At 53.3% G+C, this 15323-nt stretch overlaps 1 protein-coding gene across 9 annotated transcripts in view; it reads left to right on the forward strand.

Moving 5' to 3' along the window:
- The first annotated feature begins 3985 nt into the window (after positions 1-3985).
- EXOC6B (exocyst complex component 6B) overlaps positions 3986-15323 on the forward strand; it is a 293888-nt gene continuing 282550 nt past the window's right edge. For 7 of the 9 annotated variants that reach the window (XM_035547427.2, XM_035547428.2, XM_035547432.2 and 4 more), the window contains exon 1: positions 3995-4329. In XM_035547427.2, the coding sequence (XP_035403320.1) occupies positions 4217-4329 (113 nt within the window). In that variant the 5' untranslated portion in view covers positions 3995-4216. Of the gene's footprint in view, positions 4330-11645; positions 12303-15323 lie in introns of those variants that run through there. The other 2 variants (XM_035547430.2, XM_035547431.2) reach the window with 2 other exon arrangements.

Consider the following 15323-nt stretch of genomic DNA (forward strand, 5'->3'; position numbering starts at 1 on the left):
AACCCAGTGTGGAACTGGAAAAATGCTAAAGGGAGGTCAGGGATTAAAAGGGACTTTTGAAAGCTCCGTCAGGCTGATGCCTGCCCCATAAAAATAATGTACCTACTGATATGGAACTTCATTAGCCGGAATTAAGGGAACATAAAAGAGTTCCTGTCAGCTGACATTGTTTTTAGGGAAATAGAATCTGTCAGGCAAGTGATATCATTTTTTTAATGGGATTATGAGCTTGTAACAGACATCTTTGATGCATTTGTGTTGGTTCTGCATGATGATTTGATTAATAAATTAGAACAATACAAATGCAGAATGCTTATGTCAGTGACTGGCAAGGATAAATAAACTTCTTGTGGACAGGCTTTCAAATGACACAAAGTTTGTGTGGCAACAAATAATAAGGGCACATCCCAGACACGCCATGTCAGTAAGCCAGGCGCAAGCAATGAAAATTCATCTGAAGGTGACCGAATGCCCTGTGTCCAGGGACAAAGAATGGAGCTTTTTGTGCAGAATGGAAAATTTTATCCCAGGTGGCAGCGACCTGAGGAGAATTGAAGGTGATGGTGGCTAAACAGCTGAACACCAGCCTCGGCGAGACGCCGTGGCCGGTGGGACTGGCTAATGGCCCCCGCGATGGTACGAACACACCATTTGGGAGGACCAGGTGGTTTATATTCTCTTCGTGCTTCTTCCTAGAGCCACTGCTCTGTCCACTTCTGGCCTCCATGGACTGAGAATTAACATCTTGAAATATGGACGGGTTTTTGCAAAAAAATGCATGAACGAGTAAATTAGTAAAAACGTGCCGTAGGGTGAAAGGCTCCACAAACTCGGTCTGTTCAGCTGATCAAAGAGAAGGCTGGGCGATCCCAGATGCCAGGACCATACCCAAACACCAAACACTGGATCACAGCAGTGTTTTGACCCTACTAGGTACGGGCTTAGAGAGGTCTGCAGCTGGAGTCCAGGTGGGATATTGTATGGCATCTAAAACAGCACTAGGTTTTCCCTTAAAGTATGTTCACATTTCACCACAGATTTGGAAATCACTTGACACACTGAAAATCTATGGTTAGTGCTTCTCAGGAGGTCCCGCTACAAGATAAAAATATCCCTCTCCTTCCCCATTTGCCATGAATATTTATGAATCTATGGAAATATTTTTGGTGCTTTCCCCTTGAGAAAAAACATGAGGCTTTGCCGGTAAATTAATATATATATTTATTTGCTTTAATTCCATTAAAAACCAAACATTTCTTTTTAGCCAGTGTTACCGTGTCTCATAATACCTTCCCATGTTCCTCTGTGGAGGTTAACGCCCTGTTTTTCTCCAGGATTTTTTTTTTTTTCTGCTGGTACAGGACCGTAAGACCGAAGTTAACAACGGAGTAAATGTCAGAGTTGGGTGACAAATTTATTTGTAAGTTCCCAGCTCCAGGCTCAAAGCCCTTGTAGTAAGGTGTGGTGGACCAAGCAGTGTGCTCAGAACAGAAAACCAGACCCTGCTGAGCGCGGTGTTTGTGGTGGCACCATTACCTAGCCGAGCATTCAGGATCAGACCTGGCTTTGGTGTCATTCCTTGCAGCTCTCATACTGTAACCGAAACCATCAAGCGCCACCGCCAGCTGCTCACTCAGCCTCTGGTGTTTAATCCTGTTTCTGAGGCTCAGTGAAGACAATGTAATATTTACCACTGACTTCAGGAACATTGGCTCAGACCACTACTAATTTGAAGGAAAACAGTAATCTTCTTAGCTGCTAGCAGCGGTAGATGGTAGGATCTGTGGATTTCACACTGGAGCTGGGCACGTATCGCATGCCGAGCAGTGCATTATATGTTTCCCGTAGCCACAGGCAGCTCTTCTTGGAGGTCTGAAGTCCAGAGCAGTTTGAATCCCAGCCGATCTCCTCGCTCTGCTTTGCCACGGGGGGCTGCACCTGCGAGGAGGGGTGCTGGAAGCATCAGGCTCCTGGCGCGCCGGCGAGGAGGAGAGTCCAGCTCGCCTCTGCGGAGCAGCCGGTGGAGGCAGGCGCAAAATGCACAGCGCTCCCCTCCCGTTGGATCCCGAACCAGCCCTGGGGGAATGCTACGTCTGCTGGGCTCAGAAATTGCCCAGCTATTTTTATCTGCCTCCATTATATCACTGACGTGTCTCTTTGCTTCTGGTCCTCGGAAAGCTTCTATCGGATCTCCATGGTGACTGCCATCAGAGTACAGATTTCCTCACTGGTGTTAACACATCCAAAGCGACATCCATCTGGTCTCGCACGACACCGTGTTTGGCAGCCGTAGGCATGATATGCAAGAGCTGGTGAACTTCATATGAGCTAACAAAGTTTTTGTCAGGCTTTCCTTGCCCCTCTTGTTTCATTACAGTCATGCACGGATAATGTTTTGGGAAGTTCTCTTATCATCCTCTCATTTAATTCAAGGGATGATACAGAGATAATCAGACCAGCAGTGCTCAGCCTCTTAGAAAGCCACAGTGAGGGAAGCCAGAGGCGTGCTCTTACAATTAACTCAGTTTATTTATATCTCAGAGCATGAAACAACAAAAGCAAATGCAGAAACCCTCGGCAGCATGTGTAGCCTGCCCTTTCTGCTATTCATCCCATTATACATCACACTTAACCCGCTGTGCATCTCGCAGACCATGGGATCTCCTGGCACCCAACCCAGTGATAGCACATAGCTGGGATAACACATAGTTTTCATACACAAAATAATAATAATAATGATAACCAGCCATTTTAGGAGAGATTAGTGCTGGGAGCCACAGCAAGCTCTCAAGGAGACCTTGACACCCAAGGCTGTTGTTGGAGGCTGGCAGCACTCTCTGTAGGAAGCTCTGTGGTGTCCTTGGGTGAAGGCACCTCTGAGGTTGAGCCGCTTTAGACAGTGGCCAAGGAGGGGCTGCAATTAGGCAGCTGGTGAGACACCATAAAATCGAGCTGAAAGGCGGTTCAGAGTCATGGGAAGCTTTTTTTTTCGGCCCACAGTCAATGGCACTGTTTCAGGATGGGGGTGACCTCACTTATTGGGGTTCAGGGTGAAAGGAGGTTTGTCCTGTGGGATGGCAGTGATATTGAGCGTTACCCCAAAACACACCCAAAGGGCTGGTCTGGGTGTTTCCTTCCTCCCTAGGGTGATGGTAGGGGCCCTGCAATGGGGTGGGAAGGGGATGAGGATAGTTTGGACTGGGGTCCCGCTGGGCACATCCATAGGAAGTGGCTAAGTTGGGGACAGTCTCATGGGGAAGATGGCAGAGGGCACAAAGTGCTGCAAGGGAGGGCTCCTCTTCTCTGGGGGAGAATGGCGAGGCGGCTGAACCTCCTGGGGCATGGCACAGGCATGTTCCCATGGGGGTGTCCCCTCACTGGGGACATGAAGGGAACCTCCCTTCATGGTAGTTGACAATGGGGCCACAGCCATGGGGCTGTGTCCCCTCAAGGGGACATGGCATAGGTTTAATGCCGTGGGGCTGTGTCCCCTCATGGAGGATGTCACTGCTGTGGGTTACTGACTTCTCATGGGGGATGTCATGGGGTCACTGCCGTGGGCTTGTGTCCCTTCAAGGGTACATGGCACAAGGGACACTGCCATGGGGCTGTGTCCCCTCATGGAGGATGTCGCTGCTATGGGTTTGTGACCCCTCACGGAGAATATCACTGCGATGGGGCTGCGTCCCCTCAAGGGAACATGGCATAATGCCACAGCCAGGGGGCTGTCCCCCCTCATGGAGACTGTCACTGCTGTGGGGCTGTGTCCCCTCACGGGGGATGACACATGGGGTCGCTGCCACGGGGCTGCGTCCCCTCATGGAGGCTGTCACTGCTGTGGGGCTGCGACCCCTCACGACCAGCTCAGGGACCCGCGGCCATGTCGGAGGCCTCCCCGCCCTTCCCCTCACGGAGCACGGACACCCGCCTCCCTCGCCCTCCGGCCGCCCCTCCGGGGGCCGGTCCCGGGGCTCTCCCCGCCCCGCTCGGGGCCGGGCTCCTCGCAGCGGCCCCGCAGGCCCCGGCTCTCCCCCGGGCTCCCCGCACTACAACTCCCGGCGTGCCCGGGCAGGGCCGGGCTGAGCGGAGCGGGGAGGACCGGCAGGTAGGAGGGTCGGCTCGGCACGGCTCGGCTCGGCCCGGCCGGGCTGGGCTCGCTGAGTGCCCGCCGGAGCCTTCCCCCTGCTCCTCCTCCTCCTCCTCCTCCTCCTCCTCCATGGAGCGGGGGAAGATGGCGGAGCTGGAGAGCCTGGAGACGGCGGCGGAGCACGAACGGATCCTGCGGGAGATCGAGAGCACCGACACGGCCTGCATCGGCCCCACGCTCAGGTACGGCCCGGCCCAGGCACCCCCGGGGTTGGGGGAGCACCCCTGGGGCTGGGGGCACCCCGGGGTGCTCCCCCGGTGGGCGGCGGGGCCGGCAGGTGGCACCTGCCCGAGGCCCGCAGGGGACATCCCCGGCCCTGGGCTGCGCTTCGCGGCTGTGTGAGGAGAAATGGGATTTGTTTCTGCAGGGGGAAAGCCCTCGGGAGAGGTGCGAAGCCCCCAGCCCCCTGGGGTAGGGGACATGGGAGGTGCAGGCATTGGGGTGGGCGAACCTCGGCCTGCCACCTGCCTGCCCCTCTTGGTCCTCCGACTTCTCCTTCGCCACCTTTGGGCGATGTCGCCTTCTGTCCCCGGGCTGCTTTGCCCCTCGCCACACGCAGCTGTGCTGTGAGGACATGTTGGGTGTTGGACCACTTCATCCCTTTCTCGGGGCCTGCTTCCTTCGAGCCTCCCCCCCCCCCGGCAGCGTGCTCATCCCCGGGTGACGATGGCGAGCTGTCACGCAGCCCGTGGTGGCACTTGTAGGACGGGCAGGACACAGGGGGAGAAGGGGCACGAGGATTTTGCTGCCCGTATCCCAGGACTTGTCAAAGTTATTCTTTGAACCGTTGTCCGCCCTTTTTGTTGATCTGTATTTGCTTCACAAAAACCATGACTAATTGCGGAGCTGTGGTGCGGGCACAATTACCGTCCCGACGACAATATGAGTTAATGCTTCCGTTTGCTTAACGGCTCCTTTGTTCTCCCCTTAAACATCTTTTTCCAGCGGTTCTTGCAGTGTCCGTCAGCTGGCAGACCCCGCTGCCGTGCTCTCCTGTCCGAGGAGCGCAGGTGAAGGCAGCCGCCTGCCCCGCAGCTCCGTCCCTGAGCTTTTCTTCTCCCTCCTGCTCCTGCCCGTAGGTCTGGGTCTGCTGCTGGTCCCCGTACGGGTTTCTTTGCGATGCCCTTTAGGGTTTTGCAGCAGGGGTTTCTGCTGCGTTGTTAATTGGAAAGACGTGCGAGCTGGCTGTTCCACCGAAGCCCGCTTCTCAGGAGAAATCATCTGATGTATTTATTTTTAATTGTGATATTTTAGATAAATTCTGCCCGTTTAAGAGCTGTTCTTACTAGGCAGGCGCCATGCTGGTAGCGTCGCGGTCCCGATAGAAGCCACGGGCTTGATTCAGCAAACTGCGAGCACCTCCTGCCCCCCTTTAAAGTAAAACAAGTTCCCCAGGGAACTTCATGTGAAAACCAAAACGCATTACTTGTAACGCCGGGCACAAATGTGTTCGTTATCTGCTGGGAGGTTAATGATACAAACGGGCAGAGGCTGTTTATAGCTCGCTGTAAGGGTTTCACCTTCATCTTTCGGTTTCTCTCTATCAGCCCAGGAGCTGCTGAACTTGCAATCACGGTGCCAGGTGAGAGCATTTAGGTATAAACAGACCTCCAGCCTCCTGTCCCATCCCCTCCATGGCAGCCCTTCCTTTCTTTTCAATGTTTAAGTTTTACAGAATCGTGGTTTTAAATGACTCAGGTGGCTTTCTTTAAAAATAAATGGATTTAAGCTGTTTGACGTGCAGTGATGCTCCAGTGCAGGCAGAAAGTTAAAGGCAAAGCTTTTTGTGTGTGGATCAATAGGATGCTGAGTTCGTCTTGCTGGAAGGGTTGCCTCTTTGTTTAGTTTTTCTGACTTCGCAGTTTTATTTCTGAAGTTCTTCTGTAAACCTTTAAAGGTAAACTGAATGGCGTTAGCTCTATTAACAGAACTGAAAAAACTGGTTAGAATGGCTGGGAACTGCCAGAATTAAGAGTGTGGGTGGTTCTTCTTGTTCAATTTCGTAGAGCTAAGCGCAGTTAGTCTTGTTCCTTAATATTAAGGCTAGATGTGGAGGCTTTATATCTATCTTCGCATACCCACAGAAGAAACACTAATGAGCATCTGGGGCGAAGCAAGGTTTGTCCTTTGCTGCGTTAACTTCAGCAGTGGCACTTCATCAGGAGGACTGGTATCTGCACGAGCATAAATGCTACCTGCTCCAAGGATTTCTGGAGTTTAAACTGAAGCAGCTCGGGGTAAACATGATGTGCTGGAGAGTCCGGGAATGTGGATGATGGAAACTTGAGGAAAAAAAAAAAAAAAAAGGTGACTCACTGCTGGGAAGCATCATGGAAGAAGTGTGTCTCAGGAGCCGGGCTGCCTTCCCTTCTAGGAACAGCAGTCCCGAAACACGGTTCAGAAATAGGCTGCGCTGCTGGGCTCCTACCTCCAGCACGGGCTTGTTGTTTGCAGAACTGCACCGTTATCAGCGTCTGACACGGCAGAGTTAGATACCGCGATTGCAGCTGCCCCGTGTTGTAGGGGCTCGGTGCTGAATTGGTATTATCAGAGGGTGGCTGAGGGGTTAAGATGTTAAAGTTAAGGTCCAACTAATTCATCTGTCTGGGTGGGTTCGTGTCCCACCCATCAGGGAGAGTTCTGTTAGGGGGAAAAAAAAAAAAAAAGAAAAAAGAAAAAAAAGCAAGTGTAGTAATTCTCGCCCTGGGGCGGGGGAAGGCCGAGATGCCTTCTTGAAGTCCCTTCCAGCCCTATTTTTCTGCTGTTTTCTTTCTGTGATTCTGGGAGTCAGCAGGATGGGCCGGGACTCCATTGTGCGAGGCGCTGTGCAGATGTGGGACAAAGCCTGCCCCTCTCCAACGAGAGCCGTTTCGTTCTGAATATAAAACGGGAGACGGGGGCATGTGAGGAAGCATTGCGACAGCGCTGGGCTGTGTGATGAGCTGGGCCCGTCTCGTGGCCTGCTACGCTGGTGGCTCAGATGCTGTCGAGGGCTCTCTCAAATGCATACATTTAATTTCTGTTTCGTATGTACGTATAGATTAATACCTGAACAGCAAATGCCGCTGTGTCTGAAGGAGGACACCGAGCAAGTTCAGCGAGTCTCTGTGGGGACCCCCTCGAGTCTGCGATGCTCCTGGAATCCAAATAATGCATTTCAGGATGTCTTTCCTGCTATTCAGCCCCTACTAATTATATCCATTGCTCCTAATTCCACTTCCTTCTGCTGTTCTAATTCCTCCTTTTTTTTTTTTTTTTTTTCCCCCTCTTGTCATGCTCCTTGGTTCTGCAGAGTATTTTTGGATCTCCTCTCTCCAGGTTTCTAAGAATCGCGTAAATCTGCGGGGTCAGGTAACCTTCGAGGGAAAAGGAAACTTGCCGGCCTAAAAGCTCCTCTCGGCTGAGCTGTGACTTCAGAGCGCTCTCATTTTTATTACGCCCAATTGGCCCGTGAAGTTTGTTGCTCTTCAGCGAGCTTTTTCTCCCCCTGGTATGTTTTTTTTCAGTGAGAGGGAGCTAGTGCTGGACCACGGTGTAGCCGCGGTCACCGTGAGCGGGGCTGGTTGCTGCGTCGCTCTCGCTGCTGGACGCCTCTGCACTTCCTAACCCGAAGTCACTCAGGGGAAGAGGCTGGTCCCTCACCGTGCAACCTCGTGCAGCGTTTGCTGAGTGCTTGTCCTGAAATATCTCACCGCTGCTGCTTCCCCTAAAACACACAAAGGTTATCACGTAGCTAATGCTGTTTTACTGCCTTCTGTGACTTTTTCTCTCTAACTTCTCCCTAGCTCTTCACATATAATGTCTTATCTTCAGCTCCCTGTTTTGTGCCGTGCTCCCAGATCCTAAACGAATGACTCAGACCGGTACAGGGTAAGGGCAGGCGAAGCAGCGAGGTTATTCTGTACGACAGCCCGTGTACGTGGGCCACGCAGCGTCACTCGCTTCTCCCCGTGCTCAGCCCGTCACCGACGGACGAGCCCGTGTGGTTGTATGACTTGCTGATCATTTCACATTTTTTTTTTTTGGGTTTCAGCCTGCGGATGTTTTGCTGTCGCTTCCCCTGTTACTCTGCAGTGTCCTTTAGCAGCCGATGTCATCTCACGGTTAAAGTGGGCGCTTGGATTTTCAAGTGACTTAATCTGCTTTGCAGTTCTACGGCTCGAGCTTCTTAAATCGGCCGCTGCTTCAGATGCCTTGCCTTTCTTCCTCTCAAGCTGCACTGGCAGCTTTTAGAAATCGGGGAAGAATTTTTAAGCAGTGTTTGATAAATTAAAGCAAAAACCCCTCCGGCCACACAGACATAGCCACAGCGTCCCCGCTGCCTCCTCAGCGCTTTAGGTGCGGGTAAAATTCTGTCTGTGCTCTCCAGAGTAGTCTCCTGTTCATACCCTGAGAGCTTGGAGCAGCTCTTTTTTCCTCAGCATTAGAGCAGGGTTTAGTACTTAATGCGGAGCTGTTTTCTTGGGAATTCAGTTGCTGGAAGCTGCGGCTCGCGCTCCTCGTGGCTCCGCCTGTACCTTTGTACTGGAGGCTGCTGCAGCGTGAGCTGCTGGGAAGGACCGAGGTTTGCAAGGGATTGTTCTCCGTGGCTGCCTGATTTCAGGAGCTGTTACTCTGCCAGCTTTTGTGTCATCTGCAAATTATATCATCGTTTTTTTTTTTTTTTTAGATATATATTTACTTTCTGGATTGTTCCTCAGTGGTTGAGATTTTATCAGCTACGCTAGGGCTTGTACTTACCTGAACCCCTTCAGAAAGCTGACAAACCTTAGATCTCAAACAGCAGTTAGTCATTCCCTGCGTGCTTTGATACAGAACTGTACTTTTAACAGGAGTTTGCTGTCTGTCTGCTAATTGTGCTTGTTGGGGGAGATTACAGAGTTGTTTAACCTAAGAATGAAACTGAGCCCACTTGATAGGGTGTAGTTTCTCCTAAGCAGCTCTCGGCGGAGATTAAAGCAGGACTGTAATTAGGCTCTATTCTCTTAATCCTTTATCGAGTTTTCCACGACTGTGTTTGGGATTAGCGTTGTCCCGGCTGACCCGTAGCTGCCTGGCCGACCCTTTTATCATCCCGGCAGCGTGCCGCGCTCATCCTGCTGCCTGCACCCGCCCCGTGCCGTGGTCCTGCTTCAACACCAGAGCCGGAGGTCCTCAGCCGCCTCGTGTAGCATTCTGGGTCTCCTGATTCAAAGGGATAACAAATAAAAATATTTTCTGGGAGTAAAGAAAGTAGCATTGCAGTCCTGCCGGCTGAGCGCCGAGGCACCGCGCTGGTTTTGGGGGCGCCCCAAGCTCCCCTCTCGCCGCTCCGGGCTGGAGCCGTTGTTTTGCAGGACGAATAGCAGCAGCTTGCTGGGGTCCTGGCTCTGTCGTAGCCTCTGTGCCTGTCCCGTTCCGTTTTCTGGTGCAGAGCTCTGAAAACTGGGGCTTGGCTCTCAGGGCCAGGCAGGTGGTGGGGCTCCCGTTAGTCCCTCTGAGCGCCCAGCGCCTCCTCAGCCGGGAGGTGCGTCCTTGGTAAACCCCATCAGCAGTGGGGCTGGGTGGAAAAAATGACCCAGCTACATAAACAAACAAAAGCTTATGAGAGCGGGGTGTCTTCGTCCTGCCCTGCCCTGCCCTCTTGTGTTGCGAAGATGGGCACGAAGCCGGCAGGTGAGTGCTGGGTGCCTCCCGGGGCTACGGGGCACGGCTTGGCAGCTGGCACTGCCACGGGCGTTTTTCCCCGCCTTTCATTTCCTCCTCCCAGGTGTCAGCGTGGCGCAGGGCTCAGGTGGGTGCGGAAACACTGCCCTCCCCTTTCCCACTTCATTATTTCGGCTGGATCACTTCGCCCCCCCGCTTCATCTCGGGCTCGTTTTGTGGCATCCCAGTGCCTAGGGTGGGTGGCACGAGGGATGTGACGGCTGGGGCTGGGGGCCAGCTGTGCTGTCAGATACCTGACATCCACGGCTTGGCTTTGCCCTCCGTGAGCTGCTTTAGTTCCTCACCTGGCAGAAAGGTGCTCGGCTGGGGAGCGGAGCTGGTTTTTGGGGTGTCGGCAGGGAGCAGGAGCAGCGGTGCTGTGCCAGCCTTCGGGGCTGGCTGCTGGGCAGGACGGGCAGCCGGGCTGGTCCTCGTCTGCTGCCGTGGGTGAGGCGAGGATAAGGGTCTGCGTCGCAGATGTGGAGCGAGGGGCAGCGACAGGCGGCGGGTTTAGGAGCTTCCCGCTGAGTATTTCCGCGGGGAGGCGCGACGAGGGCACGGTGGGCATCCTCCTGCTCGCGCCTACCAACGCTGGTGGCAGGCGGCTGCGACTGCTGCGCCGTCCTCCAGCCGAGCAGGAGGGCAGGGCGGCGCGGAGCAGGGTTGGGATCTTCTCGTACGCGTGCTGGGACCGGCCACGAAGTTCCCCATCGAGGTCCCAAGCCGGGTAAGAACTGAAGAGCACTCAAAAACTACACGCAGCATCCGTTTTAAAAAATAAAAAATAAATAAATAATAAAAAAAAAATCCCCCGAGGCAGACAGCTGGGCGGACTTGCGGAGGCAAAACTTCACCGAGGTGTCGTGGCCGCCGCTTGGTGCCCTCCAGCTGCTTCGGGTGGCTGTGCCCGTCCCATCTCCGCGCTACGTGCGGCGAGCGCCAAGGGCCGGCCGCCGGCGAGGGAGCGCGGCGGAGGAGCGGCAGGGCACAGCCCGTCCAGACGCTGGCTGCTGCCCGCAGAGCTCGCTCAGGAAGCTGCTTGTAGCAACTGTGAATTGTCTGCTAATAAAAGCCTCGCAGGATCTTTTGAAGCATCTTTCAGCCCGCTCTCCTGCCACCCAGACGGGGAAACTGCAATCTCCTGCAAACGAGCCTGTGCCGCTGTTCATGTGCACGTAATTAAGTGTCTTTTAGAAGACAGCTCGTTGCAGTGCTGCTTGAATTATATTAGTGTTCCCTTCTGGTCAGGCTGATGCTCTTCAGCTCTGTGTTTTCTGCTGTGGAGAGGAAAAAAAAAACACCAGCGAGGGCTCCTGTGAAGTAATTCAGCACCAGCACTAAGGGTACGTGAGGAGACGGACGCGCATGGCACGGTAAGCCCTGCCTGGAGGTGTGCTTCACTTCACGACGCCAGCTTTTAGGAATAATTCCTCGCTTGCAGCATTAAGGTTCTGGAAACCGCTTTGGGACGGCGAATCCCTATAATTGTGTAACCCTTTTTATTTCAGTCCGCACCCCGGTGCAGGCCGAAGGGAACAGCTTGCAGGAATGTGCTGCCCGATTATTTATAGCTTGTGTTTTCTTCCTTTCTCTCACAGAAGTACATTCCTTTCTGGAATTTAATGAATCACTGTCAAAGGACAGATTATCGAGTGCCTGTTCCTGTTCCGGGGGCTGTGGAAGTGTGTCTGGGCTCTTGCAGCTCACCGACTTTGTTTCCCTGCTTATCCCCCGGGCACCTTTGATGCCTGGCGGCAGCGTTGTGAGGTCGTAAGCTAAAGGGAGAGATTTCCCCGGTACCATTAGGGAAAAGCTGCCGTAGGAGTCCGCGCTGCTGTCCTCTGGAGCTGTCGCTGCGTGTGACTTCGCGGTATTTCCTCGGAGCTGGCAGCTGGGCTCCTCCTCGGAGCTCTGCTGGGCTGCTTTGGGAGCCGGCCCTGCGGCGTTGAACGCTACCTGCTCTGTCCCTGCTGTCGTGCTCCTCCCGATTCCACTTTCAGTGGTTGGAAGTTTTTTTTTTTAAACAAAATGGACATTTATTCCATGGATGCAGAAGCCTAATAATACGTTTTTTTGTGATTCCCTCGTCCCAGAGGAGAGCAAAAACAGCCTCTGAGGAAAAAAAACATGAAATGACTGGGATTGCTTAACCCAGAGAAGACAAGGCGGGCATGTAATTCATCTTCAGATATAGGACAGGCTGTTGAAAAGATGAAGAAGAGCTTTTTTATTAAATAAAAACCGCAGAATTGCTGTATATTATTCTTACAGTATTGCTGTGTGTTGCTGAGGTCTGGACTACAGCTGCAGCAGTGGGGGCTCAGGATAAACGTAAGGAGTTGCCCTCTGATGGATAGTTAAGAAAATCTTGCAAATGTTTGTGCCGGTCACATCAAAGGCTCTTCGTGTTCGTTGTTTTGTCTCCGACGGCAGTGAGGACGGGGTGCTTATCGAACCGAGTTCCGAGCAGGTACGGGCACACGCGTCTGGTTTCTTCGGTCTGTCCTTCGGAGTTCGCTGCTCGGATTGCACCAGCACTGCTCTGCTCGCGAGCTTCTGACGGATCTTTTCCCCGTCTCATCACTCAGCCGGCTATTGCTCTAACATTCAAACCTTTCAAGGTGATGAATTCTGCAGCTTAATTGCGCGTTGTGTACTTCTTGAGGGCTTCAGATTGTTTCCTGCTAGGACAAGGCCTGGGCTGTCACGAAGGATTATGAGAAATTGTTGTTCAGTTGTTGCCGTTTTTTATTTTCCCTTCTTTTCCCTGTCTGTTTTTCTTGTTTCCCCTTCCAGGCTGGAAGCTCTGAACCCATTCAGTCAGTTTTCCTGCTAGCGCTGTTCTGAATCGCGCACCATCTCTGTCGCTTTTCCTGGCATCTTTTCTCGTAGAGCTCTCACCTTTTTGCAGCGACGCTGGGAAGATCCGAGCTGCACGTAGTGATGAAGGTGCAGGTTCGGTTCTCGAGCTGGATTAAGCGGCACGGTGATGTTTTGGGCTTTGCTTTCCCTTCTGCTCATGGTTCCTTGGGGTCTCTCTGGCCTGAGCCAGCCCTGCTGGCAGTGTGGCCCTAATAACACTCCCGGCTTTCCTCCTCGGTGGCCGCAGTTAATTTGGGGCCCCTCACTGCTGGTGTATGACAAAGGGCTTGTCCCCGCTTCCTCCCCAGCAAGCGCCCTGCTTTAGGCTGCCGACACTGAATTTACTGTTGTTCTCTCACCTGATAGTGGCATTGTGAGATCCCCTGCAGCTTTTTGCTTTGGGGCTAATCAAACCGAACAGTTCTGTGCCCTCCGCCTCTGGCCTTCTTCAAACCGCTGGTAAGCACAACAAACTAGATGAAAATCAACCGTCTGTTTTTTTTTCCTTGGAGTTTTGAGCGCTTTTAACACGCGAGTGTTGACCAGATGCCCCCGGTTAACAAGCCTGCCTCCTCCAAAGAGCGCTGGTAAATAAACTCCATGAATGCCACCCGAGGCGGCTGTTCCCTCCTTCCCGTATTGCACATCTACAGGTTTGCGAACGGTTTTGTAAGGAAGCCTTTTCCTGCTCTGCCCGGTCACGTTCGGTGCTCTGCAGCGGGCTGGATTCTTCGCGTGCCGCGGAAATGGGTGTCGTGTTTTCCGTCTTTCTCTCCTCTCGCAGTAACAGCGACGTCAGCAGTAGGTTGTTGCTGATCCCGTGTTCGTGGCCGGGCAGTTCGACGTGCGTGTGAGCAAACGCGACTGTTCGTTTTGCTGCGCTGGTCTCAGCACCTTCTGTTAACGCCTCGGTCGGTGGCAGCAGGAGAGGTTTCGGTGCAGAAACTCCCTGGACCCACCGGCGGCACGCAGCGGAGCGTTTTGCCAGCCGTTGCGCGCCGGGTTTGTTTTCCCGAAGAGCTCCCACCCCCTTGCTTGCTCTGGCAGGTTTCCTCCCTCTGCTGTTTGAGTAAGTTACAGGTTTTCGTATATTAAAAAATTAGCTTTTAGAAAGTCTTTTTTTTTTTTTTTAATAGCTTATTTTGCAGTTGCATTTAGCTTACTGGGATTTGTGCTCCTTAGTTTTGCGGAGCTGGAAAATTTTTCTCTTATTCCTTGAAAACCTTTCCTGCCGCTGAGGGGGTGCGTGTGTACGTGAGCGTTTGAAGCCTTTATTCGTCGTTAGTGTACTGCTGGCTTGGAGCATATAAACACGTCTCTTAAGCAGGTATCTTGCCACCCCCAAGCTCTTAATACTTCTAGCTGTTCCTTTTTAATTTCCTTTTTCACGCCGTTCCTCTTTGTGTTCCTCTGTGCGTGTGAGAGTTTTCCTCCTGCTCCCGCAGAGGTGTGGGGTTTGGGGCTTTACGGGGCTGCATCGCAGATTCCGAATGCTTCAGAGGCTGGGAGCTGAGGCACCTTCTGGAGCTGTCCTGACTCAAACGCAACAATTTGGGAAGCCTAAAACCTTAGCCGTGGGGCACCTCGTCTGAGTAAGCGTGTCGGCAGCGTCTCTGCGAGGCTGGTTTCGCTCCCGTGTGCGCGGCGCTCGAGGTGTTTCCAGCAGGCGCGTGCCTGAGCTCCCGGGGATAGCTCGTGCTGCTCTCGCTGGGTTCGAGGAGCCGCCAGGAGGGTTTTTTCTGCCAGAGCAGTTCCTTCGGCCGGCTTTCGGCTGCCCTCCTTTCTGAGGGCTCGTCGGAGGCAGCGGGCTGGCTGGGTTGTTCGCGGGGTGCTGCCCTTGTCAAGTGCTCCCCGCTCCGATGCGCCGTAGGGCGGCTGCCACGGCTCCGTGAAAAGCCAAAAACAGGAGGCCAGGCTGCTCCGCTTCCCGTGGATGTACCGTAGGAAGTAACGTCCTTTAATAACATTTCTGATTCAGCTTTAGGTCATCATAAAGAATTCCTCCTTTGCAATCGCCAGCCTGTTCCCAGGTGCCGTTCCTCTTGCAGAAACGAGGACGCGCCGCGCGCCTGTCTGCTGGAATTTCCTCCCTCCGCTTCAAAATTGGTTTGGGTTTGGGAAGTCAGCATACAGATAAGTAGCTCTGCTGTTGGCTTGGCCTTAGGGCTGGCAATTTGCTCGGGCGAACGCGCTGCTTTGTGCTCTTTCAGTCACTTAGAGCCGAAGGGGCTGGGCAGCATTCGCTGGGGCAGGGCAGCAGGCGAGCAAAGCCTCGTTTCTGCGGCTTCTCGGGGGTAGTTGCTAGAACAAGCTGGGGAGGAGGCTGCGTTCGGGGCCAGCCCGGTGCTTCTGGGGTTTTAAACTGCGTGCGGCAGCGACGGAAAGGTCAATATCTGCAGAAGTGGCTGCGCTCTTCCTGAAATCCCTGTGCTTTAGCAACCTGTTATTTGAAGGCTGATTATTCTTGTTTTTTTAATACTTCGCTTCTGGCCTGGACTCCAGCAGGTGGTGAACGTGCCGGTGTTGTCGCTGGTGCCAGCGGGGAGAATGAAATGAAGTCTGGGAGCCTTGTGCGTGGGGAGAGGCTCTTAAGAGGGCTCCAGAGAGGGGCTGCTGGCTCTCCGGGTGC

This window comes from Cygnus atratus, chromosome 4 (genome assembly GCF_013377495.2).
Source record: "Cygnus atratus isolate AKBS03 ecotype Queensland, Australia chromosome 4, CAtr_DNAZoo_HiC_assembly, whole genome shotgun sequence".
NCBI classification, from domain to species: domain Eukaryota; kingdom Metazoa; phylum Chordata; class Aves; order Anseriformes; family Anatidae; genus Cygnus; species Cygnus atratus.